This window comes from Capricornis sumatraensis, chromosome 15, assembly GCF_032405125.1.
Source record: "Capricornis sumatraensis isolate serow.1 chromosome 15, serow.2, whole genome shotgun sequence".
In the NCBI taxonomy this organism is placed as follows: domain Eukaryota; kingdom Metazoa; phylum Chordata; class Mammalia; order Artiodactyla; family Bovidae; genus Capricornis; species Capricornis sumatraensis.
This window is the reverse complement of record NC_091083.1, coordinates 73234248-73258302: the sequence shown is the minus strand read 5'-3', so window position 1 is coordinate 73258302 and position 24055 is coordinate 73234248. Positions and strand designations below refer to the sequence as shown.

At 60.9% G+C, this 24055-nt stretch overlaps 2 protein-coding genes across 4 annotated transcripts; one reads left to right on the top strand and one right to left on the bottom strand.

Moving 5' to 3' along the window:
- Positions 1-474: 474 nt before the first annotated feature.
- On the top strand, positions 475-5472 carry EMILIN3 (elastin microfibril interfacer 3). Its single transcript, XM_068986654.1, has 4 exons — positions 475-641; positions 2021-2143; positions 3195-3418; positions 3686-5472. The coding sequence occupies exons 1-4, from the start codon at positions 475-477 to the stop codon at positions 5470-5472; spliced, it is 2301 nt and encodes a 766-aa protein (XP_068842755.1).
- A 626-nt stretch (positions 5473-6098) lies between these two features.
- Positions 6099-23850, bottom strand: LPIN3 (lipin 3). 3 transcript variants are annotated; one of them, XM_068986743.1, is made up of 21 exons: positions 23746-23850; positions 19887-20081; positions 19612-19805; positions 18341-18436; positions 17902-18167; positions 17688-17771; positions 16546-16666; positions 16036-16378; positions 14887-14986; positions 14595-14755; positions 14133-14226; positions 13993-14062; positions 11989-12081; positions 11868-11911; positions 10918-11056; positions 9197-9345; positions 8907-8993; positions 8314-8466; positions 7990-8104; positions 7791-7894; positions 6099-7617 (listed from the first exon to the last, which is right to left on the bottom strand). In XM_068986743.1, the coding sequence occupies exons 3-21, from the start codon at positions 19801-19803 to the stop codon at positions 7473-7475; spliced, it is 2556 nt and encodes an 851-aa protein (XP_068842844.1). In that variant the 5' UTR covers positions 19804-19805; positions 19887-20081; positions 23746-23850; the 3' UTR covers positions 6099-7472. The 3 variants fall into 3 exon arrangements, with proteins under 3 accessions (XP_068842844.1, XP_068842846.1, XP_068842845.1); XM_068986745.1 differs by having other exon boundaries at positions 14595-14749; XM_068986744.1 differs by having other exon boundaries at positions 17688-17768.
- Between the last annotated feature and the right edge of the window lie 205 nt (positions 23851-24055).

Here is a 24055-nt window from a genome sequence, read left to right as displayed (position 1 = left end):
CCCCGTGCCCAGGCCGGTCCCAGGGGTCTGGCTCGACTTCTCACCGCCACCGGGTGCACGCGGACGACGACGGTGGCAGATGGGTGTGTTTGGGGGGGTTTCCCCTGGGCGTCGACGACCTGCGCCCCTGCCACCGCGGGGCTGCTCCCTGCTTAACCTCTCGCTCGCGGGCGTCAGCCGGGAGCTGGGGCGGGGGGCTGGCGGCGGAGAGGGGGCCGGCGGAGGAGAGCGACGCGGCCCCAAGTTTATGCTAATCCGCACAGAGCCCGCCTCCCGCCTCCCCTCGGCGGCCCCAGGCGCGAGCAGCGCCGGCCACTCGGCGGGACGCAGCCGCCTCGAAGCGCCAGGCGCCCGGGCCAGCGAGCTCCGGGGGCCGCGACCGGCGGCGAGACCCGGACGGGCGAGCGGCTGGGCGGCGGGCGGACACCCGGCGGGGGCCTCGCGCGGGGCCAGGTGGAGACCCCGGGGGCCGCGATGGGCCGCCGCCGCCTGCCGGTCTGGCTGTGCGCAGTGGCGGCGCTGCTCTCAGGGGCGCAGGCCAAGGGCACCCCGCTCCTCACGCGGCCCGCGCCGCCGGGTGCTTCCCGCTACAGCCTCTACACGACGGGATGGCGCCCGCGGCTGCGCCCGGGGCCGCACAAGTAAGCGCGGGCCGCGCCGCGGGCGGGAAGCGGGAGGGCTGGGCCCCGGGCGGCGCTCCCACCTGCCCCGGGCCGCGCGCGCGGGGGCGCCGGGCACCCCAGGGCGAGCCCCCGCCCGGCCGGGCGCCCCACGCTCCGGGGGGCTGCGGGGCTGGTGAAGGAAAGTAAGCCGAGGGGGCCTGGCGCGGCGGCTGGGGTCCTGGCAGTGCCCGCGGAAACCTTTCCAGCGAAGTAACATTTTCCAGCTGCGCTGTGTGCAGACTCCGGGAGCAGCGGACCAGGTGGAGGGAGCGGAGGGAGGGCGGACGGTCCGAGCGCGCGGAGCACGCGGGGCCACCCCCATCCCGCGCCGGGGCATCTCCTCTCTCCCGCTGCCCGGCCAGGTAGGAGATGGAGCCGTGCGCCCTGCGGCTCGCCCCCTCCCGCGGTCAGCCTGGACCCGCGCAGCCCTTGAGGAGCCCCCATGTGGCTGGGCCGCAGAGCTGGTCAGGGGGCCCCTGGGTCCTGGGGCTGCGCTGTGGCTCCAGAGCTCTATGGGGTCCAGTCCGCAGGTAGTTGGCGTCTGCCAGGCAGCGGCCTCCCCTGCCACAGCGTCTGGTCTTGAGTAGTTTCAGGTGAGTTAGGGGCTAGCTGAATGTGAGTTCCCGCTGAGTCTGAGCGATATTATAGGAGGAGCAGAGCCAGCCAGCCCATGGCTGACACTCGGTAGGCCTGGACGCATCAGTGCCGGCTTCCTGGAGGAGGTGGTACGAAAAGTGATCTGAGAGCAGGGAACCAGGAGCTAAGGTAGGGGCGGGAAAACTCCAAGGTGGGATGTATTTCCCCAGGAGTCAGTCAGGGGAGGAAAGGTGCGAAGTGTGGTCTCAAAGGCACCAAATTGGGACCTCAGAAGCTTCAGTGCCATGATAAGGAGCAAAGAGCCAGTGAAGGAATTGGAGTGGGGTGGGGAGTGTGGCATGGGAAACCCAGGGTGGGCCTCTTCCCCAGGCCAGGAGGGTGGCTGCACCGGGCGCCTGGTTCAATATTGTACTTACATAGCCCAGTGACCAATCCCATGGGGAGGCTGGGATCGGAGAAACCAGCAGTGGGGCTGGACCCAAGACCAGGGCCCTGGATCCCAGGAACAAGGAGGGGCACAGAAGGGAATTCCCTGGTTGCCCAGTGGTTAGGACTCGGTGCTCTCACTGCCCTGGCCCAGGTTTGATCCCTGGTTGGGGAACTACGATCCTCCAAGGTGCTCAGTGGAACAGGAAAAAAAAGAGGCAGAGAGATGAGAGTCTGGTCTCTTGCTAAGGCCCGCAGTGAGGGAGGGGAGGAGGAGCAGCCTCAGGGGGCCTGGCACAGGCCAGGTATTCCAAGGATGCCCTTTTCCCCTGCAGGGCCCTCTGTGCCTACATCGTGCACAGGAATGTGACCTGCGTCCTACAGGAGGGAGCAGAGAGCTACCTAAAGGCTGAATACCGGCAGTGTGGCTGGGGGCCCAAGTGCCCTGGGACAGTCACGTGAGTGCACCCCCATCCCACCCACTCAGGATCCCAGGGCACAGGCTCCAGGCCTGCGGAGGGTAGCAGCCAGCTCCACCAGGGCTTCTACTCCTGGGACTCCAAAGGGCCTTCCCCTGAGCTCACATGGGCGGAGAACAGGGCAGGCTCAGGCTGGAGCTCACAGAGGGTCCCAGCGGAGCAGCAGCACAAGGCAGAGGGGAGTGGGGACAGAGGAGAGCAGAGTCACACTGGCAATGGCCGATTCCAGAGGGGGCCCCTGGGCAGACCCAGGGAAGGTGGTGCTGACCGTGGAGAAGGCAGGCCAAGGGTAAGAGGCTGGGAGCCCAAGATCTGGGGCTTCAGCCAGATGGGTGGGCCGAGGACGTGCTGCACACAGGTGTGACACACAGGTCTGTACTTGGAGATATTCAAACGTGTGTCTGAAAACAGACCTGTTTGCTCCCGTGTATCAGTGGGTAAACAGGAGAGAGTCCCCATGGGGAGCACTCCCCTGCATCCCTGGGCCTCTCTGCTTTGCTCAGCATCAGAGGTGCCCTTCCGCCAGCCTCCGGGGCCAGAGCCGAATTCTCTGAGCAGACCAGGGGGGAGGGGAAGGAAGTAAGAGGCCCCCCAGGTAGGGAGTGGCCCCCAGGCAGTGTCAGGCTGTCTGCCTCAGCTTCTCTGCCCTGCCTCTCACCTACCCAGAGGGGTTTTGTCAGAAGTTTTCATGGTGCTGCCAAAGCTGGAGTTGGAATTTCCAATGGCAGGGTGAGCCAGAGGGGTTCCAAGTGGTCTGGGGAGTCTGGGGGCTAAATTCCCACTAGTCTTTGGCCCCAGCAAAACAGCGTGGGGTGGGGCTTTGACCTGCCCCTTCCCTAAGGCATCTCGGAGCCTCTGAAAGGCCTGCTGCCTTGTTAGCACAGACAAGGGGGAGATCCTGGCAGGGGAGTGAAGCTGGGAGACATCCAGCCCTTCTGCCAGTGTCTTGAGAGCGGCCCTGGGTCCCAGCAGGGGGCAGGATCCCCTGCCCACAGACACAGTGCTCTGCCCTCTCCCGCCCCTGGCCCAGGTACCGCTCGGTGCTCAGACCCAGATACAAGGTGGGCTACAAGACGGTGACGGACCTCGCCTGGCGTTGTTGCCCTGGCCTCGCTGGAGAAGGCTGTCCCGAGCACCTCACGGACCACGGGGCCACACCACCTCAGCCGGAGCCTGAGACCCAGAGTCCCTCGGGGCAGGTGGGCTCGGGCCCCAGGCCCCTCCCTTCCAGCAGAGTGGCCCCAAGCCCCCATGGTGAGTCTGCCCACGGAGACCCCCACCAAGGTGATCAGGCTTCTGGGGACTGACCCAGGCCAGTGGAGCCCGAGCCGGGCTGGGAAGGGTGCATCTCACTCTGGGCGTGAGGGCGAGCCCCCCAGAGTCCCCCTGCCACAGCTGGGGAGGGGGCCATGCCCAGCAAGGTCAGCTAAGAACAGAAAATCTCTCGGCGTCTAGGCCATAGGACAAGCTGAGTGAGCCAGGCCAGTGATACTCCTGGGGTTCTCGCCTCCTCTTTCCCAGGAAGGAAAGGCCCAGGGCTGTTTGGTGAACGGCTGGAACGCCTGGAGGGTGACGTCCAGCGCCTGGCACAAGCATATGGTACCCTCAGCGGCCTCGTGGCCAGGCATGACGACCCCAGTAGGATGACTGGTGGACCCAGGGCTCCTGCCACCCCTGTGGGCTTTGGGGTCATCCCTGAGGGCTTTGTGAGCCCCCGAGACAGAGCTGGAAAACCGCTCAGCCCGCCCCTGGATGAGATCCTAAGCAAAGTGACCGAAGTGAGCAACACACTCCGGACCAAGGTGCAGCTGCTGGACAAGGTGCACGGGCTGGCCCTCGGCCACGAGGCTCACCTGCAGCAGCTGCGGGAGGCACCCCCGTCCCCCCTCACCTCCCTGGCGCTGCTGGATGAGTATGTGGACCGACGGCTGCACCGGCTCTGGGGCAGCCTGCTGGACGGCTTCGAGCAGAAGCTGCAGGGCGTCCAGAGCACGTGTGACCTGCACGTGCAGGAGGTGCGTCAGCAGTGTGAGGAGGGCCAGGCGGCCAACCAGAGGCTGCACCAGAGCCTCGATGGCCGAGAGCTGGCCCTGCGCCGGGAACTCTCACAGCTGGGTACCCGGCTGCAGGGCCTGAGTGTGGCTGGCGGGGGCAGCTGCTGCGGGCAGCTGGCCTTCATCAGGGCCCGCGTGGACAGCCTCGAGAGGAACCTGCAGGCCGTGATCGAGGCCCACCGGGGCCGTGGCGCCCCCGATGGGGATGACCTCACGCGGCTGTCTGCCGCCATGCTCGAGGGGGGCATCGATGGGCTGCTGGAGGGCGTGGAGACCGCCAACGGGACAGGGGGTGGAGCCCAGGGCTGCTGTCTGGGGACGGAGGAAGGGGGCTGGGGCGCGCGCGGCTTCCACACCACGCTGGAAGAGCGTGTGCAGAGGCTGGAGGAACGCCTGGTAACGCTGGCTGGGGAGCCGAGCCATGACCGCGCCCCTCCAGGCAGGCCGGCTCGGCCCCTCGTGCAGACGGAGCTGGCCGTGCTGGAGCAGAGGCTGGTTTCGCTGGAGACCTTGTGTACCCCCGGCACCACCTCTGCCGTCCTGGACAAGCTCGGGGCCGAGGTGAAGGCCTGGCAGAGCCGGAGCGAGGCCCTCCTGCGCCAGGTGGCCAGCCACGCAGTCCTGCTCCAGCAGCTCAATGGCACCGTGGCCGAGGTCCAGGGGCAGCTGGCGGAAGCGACGGGCAGCTCTCTCCAAGGCGAGATCACCCTGCTCAAGGTCAACCTGAACTCTGTGAGCAAGTCGCTCACGGGCCTCAGCGACTCCGTCAGCCAGTATTCCGATGCCTTCTTGGCCGCCAACACGTCCCTGGACGAGCGGGAACGCAAGGTGGAGGCCGAGGTCCATGCCATCCAGGAGCAGGTCAGCAGCCAAGGCTCACGGCTTCAGGCCGATCACAGGCAGGTCCTGAGCCTGCGGGGGGAGCTGGAGCAGCTCAGGGCCAGCATGGCCGAGGTGGCTGGCGGGCTGAGCCGCTGCCAGGACACGGCCCAGGAGCTCCGGCACGCGGTGGGACACTTCGATCAGAGGGTGGCCCAAGTGGAAGGTGCCTGCAGGAGGCTGGGCCTACTGGCTGTGGGCCTGGACAGCTTGCCAGCCGAGTCGTCGGGGCCCAGGGAGGGCCTGTGGGACCATGTGGACCAGCTGAATCGCACACTGGCCCAGCACGCCAAGGACATTGCCCGCCTCCGGGATGACCTGCTGGCCTGCCGTGCCCAGCTGGCTGAGCGGGTGCGGCCAGGGCAGGCCAATTAGGTGGGCTGGTCGGGACCCAAACCCCCTCAGATCCCACCAACCCTGGGAGCAGACCCTCCCCGCCACTTCCACCCCCACACCAGAGCCCAGCCTTGCCCAGCAGTGTCTCCCAGCCTCCCCTGGCCAGCGTGGATGCCATTTCGGAAGGGTTTGAAGGAACAGTCTTGGTCCAGCTTCACCTGACTGTCCAGATACCAAAACCCACCCTAGGTGTTACACCAGCTGAACGATTTGGGATCACGGTCAAGTCTGGTACTTCATGCCTTGAGGCCGGGATGGCTCTAAGAGACCTCAGCATCTAGTCTGCAAAGTGTTCTGCAGATGCCCCGGCCGACAGCTGCGCACAGACCTCCAGGTCCCTACTCAGACCACGGTCTCTGCGGCTCCCTTGGCTCAGAGACGACAGCTCCAGGCTTGCGGAGGCTTCTGGCCACCCTGTCCCTTTGGCTTCTCTTCTCGGCCATCTGGGCTCAGTTTCTTCAGGAAGGCGGTGCCCGTTGGCACGGTCCTCCTACCTGGCAGCTTCATGGATACTGTTTCTGAACCGAGGACTAGAGGTTTCCACCGCCCGCCCCCTGGCTCCTTCAGGACAGAATGGAAACACAAGGACTCGGCGAGAGCACTCTTTATTCCTTCTGATCCTCCCCCAAGGTGAGGACTTAGGCAGCTGTGTTTTCCTGGCGGAAAGGATGTTTGGAGGCCCCTCCCACTGTAATTTATCCTTTTTTGCCTTCCCTTCCCCAAAGATGTTTCCAGGGTACTCTGGTCCCCGCTTGGTCCCCTGCTTTCCATTTGGGGGAAAATCCACCCCCCGCCCCAGGTTAGAGCCTCCCTCCAGAGGGCAGCCCTCATGGACGTCATGGCCCAAATGAGGCCAGACCCTGGGCAGGAGGCCACGGCTGGAGAGCAAGGGCTCCAGGCCTAGTTTCCGACATCCTTGGAAAACCCCAGCCCTGTGCGGATGTTCACAACGGGGTGAGAAATTCAGGTATGACAACATGAGAACACAAGCGCTTGTCTGGCTCACACACCCCGTGGAGACCCATCCCTGCTGAGGCTTCTGGCCTCGGTCCCCCGCAGGGGCCTGGGTGCCCCCGTGTTAGCTCGCAGCCCCACCTTCTGCCTTCCTGACATTTGGTGTTCGGCCCTCCACTTTGGTGCTGGTCTGGGGGTGGGTAGGGCAAGCCTGGATTAAAGCTTTTAGCCCATCTAAAGGTCCTTTCTTCCCCAAAGGCGGTGGGAGGGATGGCAGCAGTGGGGTGTCAGCCCTGCTTCCCACAGCCCCTCGGACAAACTCATACCGCAGCTGTGTGGATGGCGAAATGACCAGCAAGGGCTGTGGGGGGAGCGGGCCAGGCAGGTCATCCTCTGCCTGCCCCGGCAGAATCTAGGGCTGTGTCCTCTGGAGGTGTGGGGAGGGGCCGGGTGTGTGGCATCTGGGGGCGGTCCTAGTGCCTCTGGGGTCAGGATGGGCTGAGACACCAGGGCACCAGCAAGGGACCGCAGTGATGTCTGGCTGGCTCCAGAGCTGTGGGAAGGGGCCAGGGCTACAGAGGATCTGGCTTCAGAGGGCACAGTGCAGGCTCCCCAGAGAGGGCTGGAAGACAATTTCTTCCCTGGATGGTTGGCTCCTCTCCTGGGTGTACAGGCCTCAAGCCTCAGAGGGGCCTCTCTCTCATCTCTGTCCTGTCAGGAGTTGAACCCGGGTCCCGGGTGAGAAGGAAAGAGACATCAAGGGTGTAGAGAATCCCCGCAAGGACCCAATCATTTCCTGGCTACAGGGCAGGGCCATGCGGAGGCCTGGAGCAGTGACCCCCTTGCCCCCTGACCGTAGCTCAGCTGGCCAAGACCCAGGGACAGGAGAGGCCATGGCCAGCTCGCAGCCCCTCTCCTCCCCTTCAGCAGGTTGGCCAAGTGGGCACCCAGCTTTCCGAGCCCCACTCCCTGGGACACAGTCAGCTCTGGGCTTGGCCATGGTTGGTGGGCAGCCAGAGGCAGGCTCAGGCCAAGGCACTGAGGTCCACGGGGGCCAGCGGCTCCCGCCAGTAGCAGAAGTTGCTGTATTCAGGGTGGGCCAGGTCAGTGCTGGGGCCGCGGGCCACAGGCGGGAAGAGGAGCTCGACCACCTCGCTAAGCCGCTCGTACCTGCGGGCAGAGATGTAGGTCTCCATCACAACAGGTGGAGACCCTGTGTTCTGCCTGGGATCCCTGGGCCTGGGGCTGGGGGGGATGGGGGGTGGTCCCCAGGGGCAGGTAGGTAGGTGGCACTGGGCCCTGGGGAGAGGGCTGGGGCATGGGGGCACGTGGCAGGGCCTCACGTGGACTTGTGGTTCTTTATCAGCTCTTGGCTAAGCTCTCCCCGGGGGTTGACCGTGAAGATACGGCAGGCAGGCAGGCCGACCTGCTGGTAGGCAGTGACATCCTACAAGGGATGAGGAGGGGTCAGGGGGTCAGGGGGCCGGGAGGGGTGGAGCCAGTAGCTCAGTGCCCCCTGCTCCCCAAGGAGGGGACACTCACATTGGGCCTGTTCCCAAAGGCAGCATAGAAGGGCTGTTCCTGGGGCAGAAAGAGCTGCTGGACGTCACTCAGGCAGGCGATTTTGAACACCTCCGGCTTCCTCTCTATCACCTCCCTGTGGCAGCCGGGGCCGTGGGCAGGGAGGGGGTTAGCACGCGACCGGATGAGCAGGGTCAGGGGACGGCTGCAGGGTCTGACCCAGCGGATGCCGGAGCGAGGCCTGACGCTGACCCAGCCGGGCCCGGGCTGGCGGTGGGCCTGCATACCTCCCCACCCCGCCCCGCCCCACACCAGCAGTGGGCTTGCGTCCTGCAGGGCAATTACCTGTGCAGGGCAGAGAAGAGGCTGCTGGGAGACAGCAAGATGGGGCCCTTAGGGAGGCCGCAGCCCCCCTCGCTCACCCACTGCAGGTACCCCTTGGTGAGGTTAGCCATGCCGATGGCCCGTGCCGAACAGTACAGGAACTTGTACCCATTTCTGGGGGTGAGACGCGGAATCAAAAGACTGTCCCAACCCACCTCATCTTTGTGGCTTCGATCAGCTTAAGAGCAACCCTGGCACCTCTGCCGGGAGGGGCTTAGGATGGCAGCTGAGCCAGGCCCGGGAGGGAGAAGGCACATGCACGGAGTCCCAAGGCCCAGGCGGACCCAGGCCTGAGGCGAGGACTTGGGCCAGTCTGTAGGCTTCATCTACGGACTGGCAGGAAGGCCAGCAGGTAGACTCAGGCCCCGACCCCGGCCCCACGAGATAAGCCTTTCACAGAGCTGAGGGCCAGCAGGTCTCCCCACTCCAGGGACCTGCCCCGGGCTCCTCCTTTGCCCTGGGTCCCCAAGCCTGGCTTCCTGGGCTGGAGGCCAGGATGGCCTCAGACATCTCGTCACTCCCTCCCTGGGGCCCCGCCCAGCCCAGGCACTCACAGGTGGATTTTGTGGTAGAGACTGGTGATGCCCTGATGTGTCCAGTCTTTCCCCAGTTGGGGCAGAATGTGGCCCAGAGCGTCCGACCTAGACCCACAGAGTAAGTACCTGGTTACTTGGAGACAGTCCCATGTGGCCCTCCAGCTCAGTGGGTGTGGCCCAGTGGGCCCCCACCTCCACCCCCCAATAGCCTGCTGGGAGGGCGGGCCCCTCTCTCTCTTGCCCCCTCCCCTAGCACAGAGGGAGGCGAGTCCCCAGGCCCTCCCAGCCCACGGCTGACCCCGGCTCACTTGGTGATGGTGCCATCGATGTCAGAGATGACCACCTTGTCGTCCCACTTCCACAGGTAGATGGTGGCCCTGCAGCGGCAGGTGCCCTGGTACTGGGTGGTCACACTGAAGACCACGTCATTGGCACCTTCTTGCAGGTTCAGGCGCCGCTGGGGTTGGACAGGGGGAGGGGGGCCGTGGCTCAGCCGGACACTGTCCTTCTACCACCCCCCCCACACCGTGGTCTTGCCACTCCACAGGCCTCTTTCTCCTGTTCCTCCCAACTCAGGACCCTTCCTGAGTGCATCAGAGGCAGCCATGTGGGCAGAAGGTGGCCACAAGGAGGACTCGAGGCGCTGCTGGTGAGGCCCATTCAGCGCCGGGCATGGGAGCTTTGAGATGAAGCTCATGGACCAAGCCTGGCCCGTGACCCCCGTCCAGGTTTCTCAGGGCAGCCTCGGGGCCGACACTGCTCTGGGCGGAGACACCCCAGTCCGTGGAGCGGGCCCTGAGGGGATCTTCACCGGCTGCCCTCTGCCTGAGGCTAGGGTACCTGTGACATCTCCCTCCAAAGAGAGGCTTAGCCCTGCCCTTGGTCCAAAGAGAAGAATCAGGGTCACAGCTTGTGACCTGGCTGATCCCCAAGCTGGGTGTGTGCCCCTGGGAACCACACAGATAGCAGCTACTCTGTACCAGGCTGGCCAGACCCTGCTGGGCACCTCCCTGGCCAGAGTCACACTTGGGAAAAAAACATTCTTGTTACAGGAGCCACAGTGACTGGAGGGTGCGACGTGGGGGCCTAGGGTTGCCAGAGTCTTTGAGAGGCTGTCATCAGCGTCCGATTTCCTGTAGCTTCCAAAGGCAGACCCAGAACCAGCCAACCCACTATAGGGACATGTTTTTTTTAGTTGCTTTTGGCCATGCTGCAGGGTGTGTGGGATGTTAGTTCCACTACCAGGGATCAAACCTGTGCCTCCTGCATTGGAAATGCAAAGCCTTAACCCCTGGACCACCACCAGGGAAGCCCCTGCAGGTAGATATTCTAAGATTCTATACATAAGAGGTGGCTTTTCTAGCCAGAGCGTCCACCAAAGAGTGGGCTTGTCTTCTCCCCGCCTTTGTCCAGGGGTGGGAAACAGTCCTGGCTGAGATGCCCCTGCGAGGTGGCTGCCAGAGAATGGTGTTGCTAACCCACCAGTTTCTTGTCCTTTTGTGGGAAGTCCTTTTGGGCTTCCCTGGTAGCTCGGTGGGTAAAGCGTCTGCCGGGAATGCGGGAGACCCGGGTTCGATCCCTGGGTCGGGAAGATCCCCTGGAGAAGGAAATGGCAACCCACTCCAGTACTCTTGCCTGGAGAATCCCATGGAGGGAGAAGCCTGGTAGGCTACAGTCCATGGGGTCACAAAGAGTCGGACACGACTGAGCGACTTCACTCAGTTGGGGAGGTCAAGGCCAGACCCCCATTTGGCTTGAAAAGGGACATTTTCAGAGTTTTCTGTCACTTGGGGTGTCTTTACCTCTCATATTTCTCTAATAAACTCAACTAAAAAAAAAGGGGGCTGGCATGTAAAGAAGTGGCACAGACAGGTGTCCCCAGAGGAGGTATGCAGGGGCCAGCAGGTGGCAGACACTGGGGGATGGATTCTGGGCTTCGGTGAACACAAGCTGTTTTGCAGTCGGGCCCTAAGGGCCCTGGGAACACAGTTCTCGCAGCCCCGCCTCCCCCACACCTGCACACACTTACGATCTGACTGGAGGAGAGGCGGAGGGACTTCTTGTAGGAACGGGCGTGGGCTGGGGGCGAGGGGGGCGGGGAGGGGGCCTCTAGGATGACGGGGCTGTCCAGGGTGTCGTCCTCGCTGCTCACGGCTTCTGTCTTCTCCCTGCGGGCGGCCCAGCTCTCAAGCCACTTCCCCCAGGCAAGGCTTTCCCTCCCGTAAGCGCCCACCCCTCACCCAGGTCACAGGGAGCCTGCCGCATGTCCCTGCACCTCTAGGGGCCCCTCCCTCTAGGGGCCCCTCCCTCTAGGGGCCCCTCCCTCTAGGGGCCCCTCCCTCTAGGGGCCCCTCCCTCTAGGGGCCCCTCCCTCTAGGGACCCCTCCCTCTAGGGGCCGCCAATTTAGGGGGTGGTGGCAGGCAGCAGGACGCAGGCCAGGGGGGTCTCAACCCAAAAGGGCGACTCCACAGAGCCGGAGCGGAGACGCAGGGCGCCTAGCCCCCAGGGTGCTCTCCATGGTCAGCATGCTGGTACCTGCTTCAGAGACGGTGAACTGAGAACTCTGTCCTGGCCAATCCCACCTTGCCGCGGGAGCAGTCAGCCCATCCTCGATAACCGGCCCCCATGCCCCCACCCAGCCTTGGACACTCTGGGCCACTTCAGACATGAGAAACGGAAGCAAGGTCAGCCGGCCCCTGGGGGAGAGGGGATGCCCCACTCCTTCATAAGGTAGCCCCTTGTCCGGGCCAGTTTTCTAGGTACCCCTTCCAGCTCTGCCACTTCCTGGCTTTGGTGTATGTAGGTTTTCCCATCTGTGAAATGGGGACATGTCCCAGGAAAAAGAAGGGGTGTAGAGGTGATTGCGGAATGACAAAGACCCACGGCCGGGGTGGGGTGCTGGCTCCATCCGCCCCCCGCGGCCATCCTCCCCAGCTCCTGCTCCAGCTGCAGAGCCCCAGCCACGAGACCGGACTTACCCCCGCTGCTCCCGCACTGTGGTTTTCTCCCTCTGGGCGCTGCACTGTGGGGGGAATATCCATCTAGTGAACTCCTGCCCGCTGCCCATCCGGGGCCCGCCCTGGGACCATGATCACCCACCTCCTTGGCTGGGAAATCCCTGCGTCGCCAGGAAAACCACCACCGGCCTCCCTTCCGGGGCATCTTCTCCTTCTCCAGCTTGTCCACAGTGCTCTGCGGGCAGAGGAAGGCCACTGGCGTTTTCTCCTGCCCCACACAAACCCACCTTACCTTGCCCTGGGGACCCCCATGAACCCAGAGTCTAGGGCTGACCCTAAAGCAAGGTGCTATCTACATGTGGAGGCTAAAGAAGCCTACGCACCCCCATCTTGGGATTGTGAGCAATGACTCTAGGAGCTAAGTTGGGAGAACAAAGGCCACTTCTGCCTGCCTCCACCCCACCCCAGCTAGAGCTGATCCCCCAGCTCTAGCCCAGCCTTGGCCTGGCCTCCAGATCTCATGAGTCAAGATCTACTACCATCAGCCCTACTCTAGTGGCTGAAGGCAGTGCTTTGGGAGTTTCTCAAGATCTGGTTCTCCCTGCATAATGCCACCAAGTGGCGGCGGGAACAGTCTCTAGTCAATACCACCCTTAACCTCCAAGACCAACATGGGTAATTCCTAAGGTTAGTGATCTATCCCCTGAGCGGCCTCCTTCTCTGCACACGTGACCATCATTGTCTGCTGGGGACAGCACAACCCTGTGAAAAACTCTGATTACGTTTGTGCTAGGTAATCCCAGGGATAGCTCAGCCCAGGCCCACCTAGGAGACTTCTCAGCTTCCTGCAAATACAGAATGGAGGACCCAAGTCAGGAGGACAAGTGCCAGGGTGTCCACCTGGGCAGGGAAGAGGCTGGGGCTTCCCAGGTGCTGCTAGTGGTAAAGAACCAGCCTGCCAATACAGGAGACGTAAGAGAGGCGGGTTCGATCTCTCCCTGGGTCGGGGAGATCGCCTGGAGGAGGGCATGACAATCCACTCCACTATTCTTGCCTGGAGAATCCCATGACAGAGGAGCCTGGCGGGTTATAGTCCATGGGGTTGTGCAGAATTGGGCACGACTTAAGGGACTTAGTGCCCACCACTTGGGCTGGTGGAGCTTCTCCTAAGTTGGTCCTTCTCCTAAGTTTGTCCGGGTTAAGGTGAGGAGTCGCAAAGAGTCAGACACAACTGAGCGACTGAACTGAACTGAACTGAACTGAAGGTGAGGAGAGCCAAGCGGGGGGCCGGGGGAGACCCTCTCCTTTCCCACAGGCTCTGGGGTCCCAGCTTAGACCTACAGCCAACCAGAGGGCAGAGCTGAGCGGGACCCACGAGGGGCACCCGCTGTCAACATCCGGTCATTCGGGCAAGCCTAAGCAAGCTAATAAGGATGGGCCAGATAGGGCGGGGCCCTGGATGGCTCCCGAGGGGCAGAAGGGCTGGGTGCAGGTCAGCCCTGTGCGGGGTGGAGGTTCTGGGAGGGGCTGCAGCGGCTGGGCCTTCCACCTCTGAGCATCCGCACAGGCTGCTCCCTACCCTCGTTTACTCACCCTTCAGACGTCAGCAAAATCCCTGCTGGAGGCTCTCAAAGCACCCCAGACCGCTCCTTCCCATTTCTCACAGTTGAACTGTATACTCATTTGACTGAGTCTCTGGTTAAATATCTCCCTATGAGGGCATGACTCTCCCTGGTCTGGGCCCGGCACATAGTAGGTACTCAACAACTGTGTGCTGATAAAGCAAGATCCCAAACCCAGCCTGGAGAGGGTCTCTGGGGAAGGTGAGGGGTGGGACCTCCACCTCCCAAGACTGTCTCTCAGGTCCAAAAAGCTCCGGCTGAAGGCACGTCCCTGTTGCCTCTGGTTTGCCCGGAATTCCTCTGAAGTCCAAATCCATTCCAAATGGACTTATCCATGGCAGGAAGCCAGGGAAAGGGGGGTGCTTTGCCCACACCGCCTGGGGCAAGGCTTCAGGGAGCCTGAGTCTCTCCTCCCCGAGTGGGTCCTGCCGTCCATCAGCCCCAGGCCCATCTCTGCCCACCCTCCCTTTCCTTGCCAAGGGGCCCCTTCCCCCAGGAGATCCGGGGGGAGCTCCAACCATTACCTTGGGCAAGTTTTTCTGAAAGGCTTGCAGGGACAGGATCATGGGGGCAGCTACAGCCCAGTTATAATGTCTGCAGAGACAGATGGGGCGTCAGGGCCGTGGAGGCAGGGGCGACCCAGCGGCCCAGTCCCAGTACCCACTGCTTGTTGATCTTCACCACCAGGCTCGGGTCGTCCAGGAGGCCAGGGTTTTGGGCGAGGTCCTCGTAGGAGACCAGGTGCTGGCTGAACTTCTCTGGGCGCAGAGGCAGAGAGCGAGAGGTGAGGCTAATGTCCCGTGTGACCCCCCTGTCCCCACCCCTCCCAGCTGCCCCATCTCTGCCCCTGGGGCCTCTTGCAGCTCGACCAGAGCAGGGCTCCTGGCTCCCCAGGGCTCTGGAGTCTGCCGGTCCCACCCCAGGCCGTCCTGGAGTCATAGCTCGGCGTCACTTAACATCAGCTTCACGGGGTACTGGGGACGCCCAGCACTTGCTGGCCGAGGGTGGGCTCCACAAAGCCTCATGCACACCTCCGCTGCCCACCCTCGAGGGTCTTCCCTCCCTTCTCTTGTCCCCTGGGCTCAGTGACAGTCCTAGGGAGGGCAGGGGCCACTGCCGAGCATACCCACGGAGACGTCCCTGCTGTCGGCCAGGCCCCCACAGAGGGACAGCGCCACTGTGTCTGTTGTGTCCGCAGTGGGCTCTGGCTCCTGCTCGGGGTTGCAGTCCCCCAAGGGCTTCAGGCTGTCTGGTGCACTCTGCTTCCCGGCCCCCAGCCCACTGTTGCTGGGGACGAAAGGACCAACAGGGACATGAATAGGAGGAGGCGGCTGGGAGGAGGGCCTGGACCCCGCTAGCTGACCCCTGGCCCCACAGGCCTCGATCCCAAGACACCCTGGAGCCCAGAACCCGGGCACCTCTGGGGGAAGTAAAGGGCTGCGTTCTCAGAGTCCAGGGAGGGCAGGTCATCCAGGTAGATGTCACTGGGGCCCAGGTGCTGGCTTCTTTTCAGGGAACCTGGCGGGAGAGGCGGGGGCATCTGTCGGCCTAACCCAGCAAGGTGGACTCTTGGGAGCACTCTGCGTCCCCTACCCCCAAGCACCACAAGGTGGCGCTGTCTGGTCCAGGGTTAACCGTCTGTAAGGCTGGGAAGGTCCCAGGTCTGGTGGTGCACTATGGTAGCTGCTGACCACACGAGGTCGTGGGGCATACTTAAACGTGGCGTGATGAGATCTTAGTTCCCCAAACAGGAACTGAGTCCTTGCCCTCTGCAGTAGAAGTGGGGAGTCTGTACCACTGGACCGCCAGGGAGGTCCTCCTCCAGGTGCTACTTCATTTTAATTAATTTTAATTTGGGGATTCCCTGGTGGCTCAGGCGGTCAAGAATCTGCCTGCAGTGCAGGAGGCCACGGTTCAGTCCCTGGGTCAGGAAGATCCCCTGGAGAAGGAAATGGGTTTCCCACTCCAGTATTCTTGCCTGGAGAATCCCATGGACAGAGAAGCCTGGCAGGCTACAGTCCACGGGGTTGCAAAGAGTCGGACACGACTGAGCAACTAACACTTTTACTTTTAATTTTAAATAGGCAGATGTAGCCAGTGACTACCCATGTGGACAGCTCAGGAGCCAATTTCCTCTCTTAACACTCTCCCTGGCATCACTTAAGATACACCATCTGCCTCGGTTCCTAGACACGAAACCTCTCTCCCTCCTCATCACCATGTTGTCTCCTCTGCCTAGAATTCACTTCCCTTGGTCCTTACTTGGCTGGATCTTTATGGCCCACGTCTCAGCTCAGGCATCACCCGCTCAGAGAGGCCTTCCCCAGGCCCATGATTTAAACAGCCCCCGTCCCAACCAACGATTCTGTCTGGTATGCACCACCTTACACTCTCCCCACTTTACGCCCGTGTCATCTGTCTGCTCCACGGACTGTGAGTTCCACAAGGAGGGCTGGGCCAGACACGGTGCACACAGTAGGTGCTTAAATGTGCCTGAAGTCCCGGAGTCCACTCAGGGGATAACCTGAGGCCAGGGAAGCAGTGGGAGGGGTCCGGCCATCACTCACCTTTCCTCTGGGAGACCCCCTCTGGCTTCTGGGTGTGAGCAGGGTCTTCCAAAGCAGCCCAGATCCAGGATTTGGATGGAGGACAGGCCCCCGCGTCCTCCGAACTCTGAGTCATGGTTTCCTCCCTCTCAGGGGCAGAGAGAGGGGGACCCGCCAGAGCGGGCGCCTCCGTGTCAGGCTGAAGAAGGTCAGTGCCAGCCCCTCTCTGCAGGGTTGGGGGTCCTGGAGGGTCCACGCCAATCACAGAGGCAAAGGGGGTGCTGGGCACCCCCTGAGGTGGAGAGGCTGTCCTGGAGCTGGCATCAGCAACCACCGAGGACTCGGGCCACTCAGCTTTGCCGACCTTCAATCAAACAGACAGGGGACGATGGGGACGGGGCAGGGCCTACTTCCCACAGCCTGCAAGGTCTCAGGGAGGCGGGCCAAGTCTCAGTCACTCCAGTCCTGACCTGCAGGGGCCATGGAGCCTCTAAGAGGTAAGGCTGGTGGGCTGACACAGAGGGGACTCACCTTCGGCAGCCTCCCCCAGGCCCACTGCACGTGGGACTCCACTCTCAGGGGACTGGGCTCGGGGGTCCGCAGTTCCAGCTCCGAATCACTCTTGGGAGATGTTAGCTCACCCGGTGAGAGGCTGCAGGAAGCAAGAACTCAGGAGCCCCCAAGCCAGCCGGCCACCCCCTGCCGCCCTCTCCAGCCTGGGAACATTTTTTTTTTTTTTGGTAACATGTGTTTATACCTGTATTGGGTCTGGAATATATAAAGAATATATAAATATATAAAGAACTCCTGTAAATCAACAATAAGAAGGCAATCCAGTTTAAAAAAAGAAAAACCAACAATGAGCAAAGTTGTGACTTCTTTTTCTTGGGCTGTGTGCCATGTGAGATCTTACTTCCCCAACCAGGGATTGAACCCACACTCCCTGCATTGCATGTATAGAGTCTTAACCACTGGGGCACCAGCAAGCCCCAGGCTGTGACTTCTTAATGGGTTTAGGGGTTCCATTAAGGGTGTGAAAAGGCTTTAGAACTCGAGGGGGGTGATGGTTCTACAATATCGTGAGTATACGAAATGCCACTGAATTGTGTCCCTTAAAATGGCTGAAGATGAGTTAGTTGCTCAGTCGTGTCCGACCCCATGTACTTTAGTCTGCCAGGCTCTTCTGTCCATGGGATTTTCCAGGCAAGAATACTAGAGTGGGTAGCCATTCCCTTCTCCAGGGGATCTTCCTGACCCAGGGATCGAATCCGGGTCTCCTGCATTGCAGGCAGATTCTTTATCACTTGAGCCACCAGGAAATTATTTAATATGGTTAAAATGATAAATACTGTTTTTTCTTTTCAACTTTTTGGCTGTACCATGCAGCATGTGGGATCCTAGTTCCCCAATTAGGGATCAAACCCAGGCCCCCAGCCTTGGAAGTATGGAGTCTTAACTACTAGACCACCAGGGAAGTCCCATGTGTATTTTACTGCAATTAAAAAAAAAAAAATGGGCAAGACAGTTGAATATCAACACTTTACACAAAAGATATACAGGCTGGTAAATGCAATAAATATGTTTTGTATCATTACTCATCAGCAAAATGTACGAGGAGACCCCTCTGAGACCTTGGCTTTGAGTCTCTGCCTGTGGCCCACCTGGACGCTCACCTGGCCTGGGGGTGCCACTCGCCGTCAGAGTAGGGGTAGATGTCTTTGGGCTCCGCTGAGGACGCCCCTTCTGGCTGGATGCTGCTGAGGGGGCCACAGGGAAATAAACAGTCACTGACAGGACAGGTACCCTGAGCAGGGTCACACAGTGTCGGCAGAGGAAACTGAGCTTGAACCCCAGGTGGCGTGCCCGCACCCGCAGCCTCGTACATACCCTGGGGGCTCCGGCCTTGGCTTTTCCAGCAGGGATGGCTCACTCCCAGTGCCCGCCTCCAGCTCCTCTGAACTAGAATCGGCCGCCACAGCGCCCTCCTTCCGCTTGGTTTTCCTCCTGCGCCGTTTCTTCTTCCGCCCGCTGGAGGCCATGCCCATGGTGCTGGCGTCTGGCTCGCTGGTGGTGCCCAGCTGGGAGTCCGAAGGGAACCCCGCCAGGCCTCCCCAAGGGATGGGTGACGTGCACAGGCGGGGAGGCACGTCCTCCTGTGGAGCAAAGGAGGGGCAGGGCTGAGGGGGCGGGAAAACAGGCCTGGAGGCTGGATGGGGCGGCGGTCGCATGGCCTTGTGACTCGCTGGCCTCCAAGTTCCTCATGGAGGTAAAGCATCCCCAAACCCCAGGCCCTGCCCAGAGGGGTCACCAGTGAAGACGCGCTCACCTCATCACTCTCCAGCTCCTGGACGAAGAAGGCCTCCCCGCTGTCCCCCAGCTTCATGTGCAGGTCCACCGGCTCCCCGTTGATCTCGATGTCCACCTGTAACGGGGCGTGGTGGGGCTGGAGTCCCCGCTGTCATCCTCCACTCCCACCTCCTGTCCACTGGCCTCCAGGCTGGTCCTGGGGACACAGGCTGCCTGCTGCCCCACTGCACTGCACTTTCTGGCTCTCTCTCTTCCCTCGCCACCTTGGGGCGCCCCTTGATCCCCACTCCGAGGGTCTCTGCTCACCATCTCAATATTCTTGTTTATGCCTTGGTTTCTGTGTTCCTCTCTCTCCCACAGCCCATCAGCACAAGAAGATGATTTTTTTTTTTAACTTTTTGGCCACCCCATGTGGCATGTGGGATCTTAGTTCCCTGACCAGGGATTGAACCCATGTCCCTGTACTGGAAGGATGGAGTCTTAAACTGCTGGACCACCAGGGAGGTCCCAGAACATGATCCATCTTGTCACTGGTGGTCCCCAACACCCAGGAGCGCACCCGAACAGTTGCACATGACATGAACAGTGTTAATAACGACCCTTTCCTGGGCACTCTCTAGAGTGTGTTATATAGACCATCTCATTTAATCTTCACAACCACCCCTGGCCATAGCTCCCATCATCATCCCCACTTTACAGATGAGGAAAATGAGGCTCAGAGGGGTTGAGTCATTTTCTGGGAAGTAGCCAAGTGAGGCTATGAACTCAGAAAGTCTGAGGCCACAACTGAAGCCCTTAACCAGTCAGCTACACCATCTTCCGAAAGGTTACACTCTCCTATTAGGATTTGGGAAAGTTATCCCATTGTGAAGGGGGTCTGGGCTCAACAGACCAGAACTCGGAAGACGGAGCCGGTCTCCTAAGGGGAAGGAACTAACTTGTGAGTAACTCCCCCCACCTCTCCCCAGTGAGCTCCGAGTTCATCATCAGGGAGATGAGAATGTACCCATTCACACAAGTGAAGTGACTTACCAGGAACACACAGGTAAGGTCTTAGGAAGCTGAAGCCGGTCTGATGGCTCCAGTATGGAAGCCTGCCCTGATATGCTGCTTGCAGGGGAAAACAGGGACCCTCCTGGACCCAAAGCCCCGATCCAACCCCAAGAAAATACAAAAGAAGGGAAGCCTGCCTGGAGGACGCATTGCCACCCCAGGGAGGTCTGGGTCCTGTTTTGGCTCCCAGAAGCCACCCCCCACCCCCGGGGGGCCCCTCTCCTGCCCAACACTCACCACCTTCTCCCGCGAGCGCAGGACGCCCAGCTTGCCGAAGCGCACGTGGAAGGGTGAGCATCGGAAGGAGCCGTCCACCTGCCTCACCACCAGCACGTCGATGCCCCCGCTCAGCGTGGCTGGGTTCAGGCCCCGGTACAGGCCCTTCACCGTGCCGAACACGGTCTCCGCCAGCTGCCCCATGTAGTTCATGGCTGTGCCAGTGAAAAAGTGGAGGTGCTGCGCCCACTCCACTTCTGGGGAAGGCCCCGCAGCCTGACCCCCCCGGGACCTACCTGAGCGTCCGGCGTGTGGTCCTGGTGGTCCTCGGAGTGCCTCCGCAGATGGGCAGCCGTGATGGGCTGGGAGGGGCGCCTGAAGACGTGGGTTCTGATCCCAACCGGCCGTGGGGCTCCTTCCCTTCTCCAAGTGTGATGCTCACTCGGTCAAATTGGGGCACCGGGTAAGGCCATCCAGGGCGCTGCAAGCCTCTAAATGCCATGAATAATCGTGACCACAGTGCTCAGTGGCAGAGCTCCTGTCGTCTTTACGACAACCTGCCAGGCCGGCCGAGCAGGTCATTATCCCTGTTTACAGACAAGCCAAGCTGAGGCTCAGAGAGGCGGAGTGACTTGTCCATGATCTCACTCGTCAGGAGAGGAGCCAGGATTTGCTCCCAGGCCTGGGTGGCTGCTGAGCCCTTGCTGTGAACCCCTGGGATGGCTTGACTGTAGGGGCAGGGAGAGGGCAGGCACCCCACGTTAGGGTACAGTGAGGGGCCAGCCTCATGGTAGATCAGGCCCAGGCCCCCATGGGTCACATGGGACAGTCCCAGGCAGAGGGGAGAAGGGGACCTCAGTTTTCCCATCTGAGAAATGGGTTGCTTGCTGCCTCCTGGTCCTAGGAGTTAAAAGGATTGTGGCTAATGTGTGGGGGACCAAGGGTGGAGGTAACCCTGGTACCCAAGCCTTTGCTCAGTTCTCAGATGCTTGCAGTAAGGCATCCCCCACAGCTGGGCCCAAACTACAAAATTTAAAGCCCAAACTCCCAAATTCTTCCCAGTTTCCCTGGGACATGTGGGAAGCCCATTCATAGCCATGACCTGATCTCAGTGTCTCTAAGTCATAGTTCTCAGCCCTGACCCCACTCCTCAGACCCGCATTCAGGCTTTGGGCTGGCCCCTGGCCCATTACAGCTGTTCCTTCTTCTCCCAGCTAAACTGGTCCCTCCGGCTCTCACACCAGGCAGAGCTGGGTCAGCCAGAGGCAGGGGCCGCAGCAGCTGCGGAGCAGAGCCAGGGCCGTAATGACAGCCACCTCCACACTGGCCGGGTGCCCGCCCCGCCAGCTTCAGCTCATCACCCCTTCCCTGATGGCCAATGGCAGTGGGCTATACCCTTCTGACTGCCAGGATCCAAACCATCCCACCTTCACAGGGCACTTCCTTCTGATCCTGTATCCTCCAGGCAGACCTGTCATGCAAGATCACCCATCAAACAAGTCAAGTGACTTATCTGAACCCTATGAAGCTAGCAGGCTGTAGATGGGGGGAGGGAGTGATGACTCATATCCTGGTTTCCTGATTCCATACCACGGTTCCTTCCCCTCCGTGGTCCCCAAACCATGCCACGGTCATCTACAAAGAGGGCCGCCCTCTCTACACAGCCCTGTAATGCCTCACCAAAATCCCAAATGTGCTGTTCCAGGGCCCAGAATCACCTGGGAGCTAGTTAGAAACAGAGAGCTTCACAAACATAAGGTCCCATGAGAATTGCTAAAGTAAAAAATTGGGATAAAATGAAACTCTTTGGACCCCTAAAATGTCACTCAAATTGAACACATCTTTTACCTGCAAGGCACACCTGCTGTGTGGTAGGTGAAAACTCCCACTTTGGTTTCTCCATCCTTAACACTACAGTACGAATATGGGAGACCCACTGACAAAGAGAGACATGTGGTGGGCAGGGCTTTAGATCACTGAGCCCAGGAAAAGCAGAGAAGACTCCAGAAGCTTCTAGGAATATAAAGCAGCACTTGCACCCTAGAGCCCGGGCACTGCAACGAGAGAAGCCACCGCTATGAGAAGCCCACGCACCGCAATGAAGAGTAGAGCCCACTTAAAATCAGAGAAAGCCTTCACGCCAAGGAAGACCCAGCACAGCCAAAAATAAATAAATAAGTATATTAAAAAAATTGTTTTAAAGGAGCAAAAGCAGGGGAGGGGCACCCCAGGAGTGGGGGCAACGTTCTGCCCTGCACAGAGCAGAAGAGCCCGTGGTGGGTGGGCGGGGAGAGGGTGGAGGAGACAGGCTCAGCTCCACCTGCTCCTGGCTTTCTCAACTTGACCACCACTGCTGTTTGGGGCTGGGATAATTCTTTGTTGTGGTGTTGGTGGGTGGCTTGTAAGACGTTTAGCAGCATTCCTGGTCTACCCACTAGATGCCAAGTGGCACCCTCCCTCCTAGCAATCAAACTGTCTCCAAACTTTGCCAAATGTCCCCTGGGGGACAAAACTGCCCCCAGCTGAGAGCTACTGAGATAGGAGAAAGCTGAGTGGCAGAGGGGGCAGCGGGGTCCTCCTCTGATCCACTCGTGGGATGTGGTCCGGCAAGTAACTTGCTGGCCTGTTTCCCCTTCTATGAAATTCGGCCTGGATTTCTCAGACCTTCTCAGCTCTAATGTCATGGGAGCCTAGAATTCATTCCTCTCCTTGCTCCCCTGCTCACGAGTGGATGTCCCACCTCTGTCTGCTCAGTATTTTGGAGGGGAGGAGGAGAGTCTTGTGAATCAAGCCCCGGGCTCCCTCCCCTCTACCTGCACCCATTCCTGAAGACACCTCCTGTCTCCGGGACCAACTCTGCCTCCTTGGTCTGCTCTGGATGGAGGAGAGCTCTGCTCAGCTCCCCTATACTCTCCTTTACCCCCAGACTCACAGGTCTAAAACCAAATATGTCTCCTTCCCCTGGGAACTTGGTCAGCTGAATTCCTCTAAGGACTCATGCTATCCCTCCCTCCCAAGGCCTCTGAAGCCTATTCCCCAATTTCCTGCTCATCTGGCCCTCTTTCCTGCTGTCCTAGATCAAGGCTTTATGACCAATGCCCAGATCCTGGGGGGCAGCAGGCAGTGTGGTTAAGACAGCAGACTGTCTCTCTGACCCTTACTAGCTGTGACCCTGGGCAAGTCACTTCATCTCTCTGAGCCTCAGCTGCAGCCTCCTAAATGGCAATAACACAGGGATGCCTGAGTAACTCATGACATAACTGGTATAAAGCAGTGACAGGCACTGAACGCCCACCCACACCACCTATCAGTTGCAGCATTGTTTTTGGAATAGTGACAGTCCTCACTCACTCAGGCTGGTGCTGAGGGCAGGACAGGTCAGACTCCAATACACGGCCCCTGCCCTGAGTTAACAGTTCAGACTGAACTTGGCATTCAAGGCTCTGCACAATGGTGGCCTCGCTGTTTGCTCCAGGCAGGCCTCCCAGGGTGCCCAGGCCTCAGAGTCCACAAACATCTACACGCCACCCTACCCCACCAGGCCTGCACACATCCCCACCACAGGGAAAGCAGAACAAGCTGCCTGGGTGTCAGCCCTCAGCCTTTCTGGGATCCCAGATTCAGGGATGGTGGTGAGTAGTGCTCTGTCTAGGACCAGAGGGTGTCGGAGGGTCAGCCCTGCTCCAGCTGTGCAAGAGAGACAGTTCCACCCAGGATCCCTAGCTGCCTCCACAGCTGCTGCCTCTGACCTGCCCAGTCTCAGGGCCGGCGGGGCAAGGGTCAGACCTTGTCTTGCAACTGAGGACACTCAGTACCAGAAAGGGTGGGTGTTTTCCCTAGCGTCACACAGTCTGCCTGAGGGGTGAAGCTGGGGGTGGTGGTGAAACTTTTCCCCAGAGAGGTTTTTATATCTCCTTCTCTCCCGATGCCCCATTCTGGATGTCCCGGGACCCTGGAGAAGCTGAGTCGGGGAGAGGGAAGAAGTGAGGCCCGGCTTCACCACCCCGGAGTTCCCTTCGCATATCTGGAGAGGGACTCGGGCCCGGGATCGGGAAGGAATGAGGGGCAGATGGCAGGGCAGATGGCAGGGCAGATGGGCGGGGCCGGGTGGGGCGGGGGACGGGGATCTCATCTCCGGCCCTGGTTGGGCCCTACCTGGGGAGCTGCCCACTGGACTCCGGGCTCCCGGAGCCGCCGCTTCTACCTGAGGGCACAGGGTTAGCAGGTCAAGTGTTTCCGGCCCCGCACTCCCTAGCCACTTCCGGCTCCTCTAGGACTGGGCGAGATCCCGGTTCCGCCCCTTCCACGAGCTAAGGGAGGCCTCTGCAGGTCCCAATCCGTCTAGACTCCACCCACCAGGGAGGCCCGCCCCGCCCGGTCCCCACGCCCAAGGGCGCCCTTTCACCTACAGTGTCCGGGGCGGGGCCGAACTTCAGGCCCCGCCCCCGAGCTCCAGCCCGCCCCG

What these genes read in the sequence shown, in the direction of transcription:
- LPIN3 (XM_068986743.1), bottom strand. Translation starts at nt 19,803, where the DNA reads ATGAACTACATGGGGCAGCTGGCGGAGACCGTGTTCGGCACGGTGAAG. An exon ending in TTCAGAAAAACTTGCCCAAG is followed by an intron (nt 12,082 to 13,992) that starts GTAATGGTTGGA and finishes CTCTGCCCGCAG; the next exon opens with AGCACTGTGGACAAGCTGGA. An exon ending in GCCTCTCCTCCAGTCAGATC is followed by an intron (nt 9,346 to 10,917) that starts GTAAGTGTGTGC and finishes GTCCAACCCCAG; the next exon opens with CGGCGCCTGAACCTGCAAGA.
- EMILIN3 (XM_068986654.1), top strand. Translation starts at nt 475, where the DNA reads ATGGGCCGCCGCCGCCTGCCGGTCTGGCTGTGCGCAGTGGCGGCGCTG. An exon ending in CTGCGCCCGGGGCCGCACAA is followed by an intron (nt 642 to 2,020) that starts GTAAGCGCGGGC and finishes TTTCCCCTGCAG; the next exon opens with GGCCCTCTGTGCCTACATCG. An exon ending in AGTGGCCCCAAGCCCCCATG is followed by an intron (nt 3,419 to 3,685) that starts GTGAGTCTGCCC and finishes CCTCTTTCCCAG; the next exon opens with GAAGGAAAGGCCCAGGGCTG.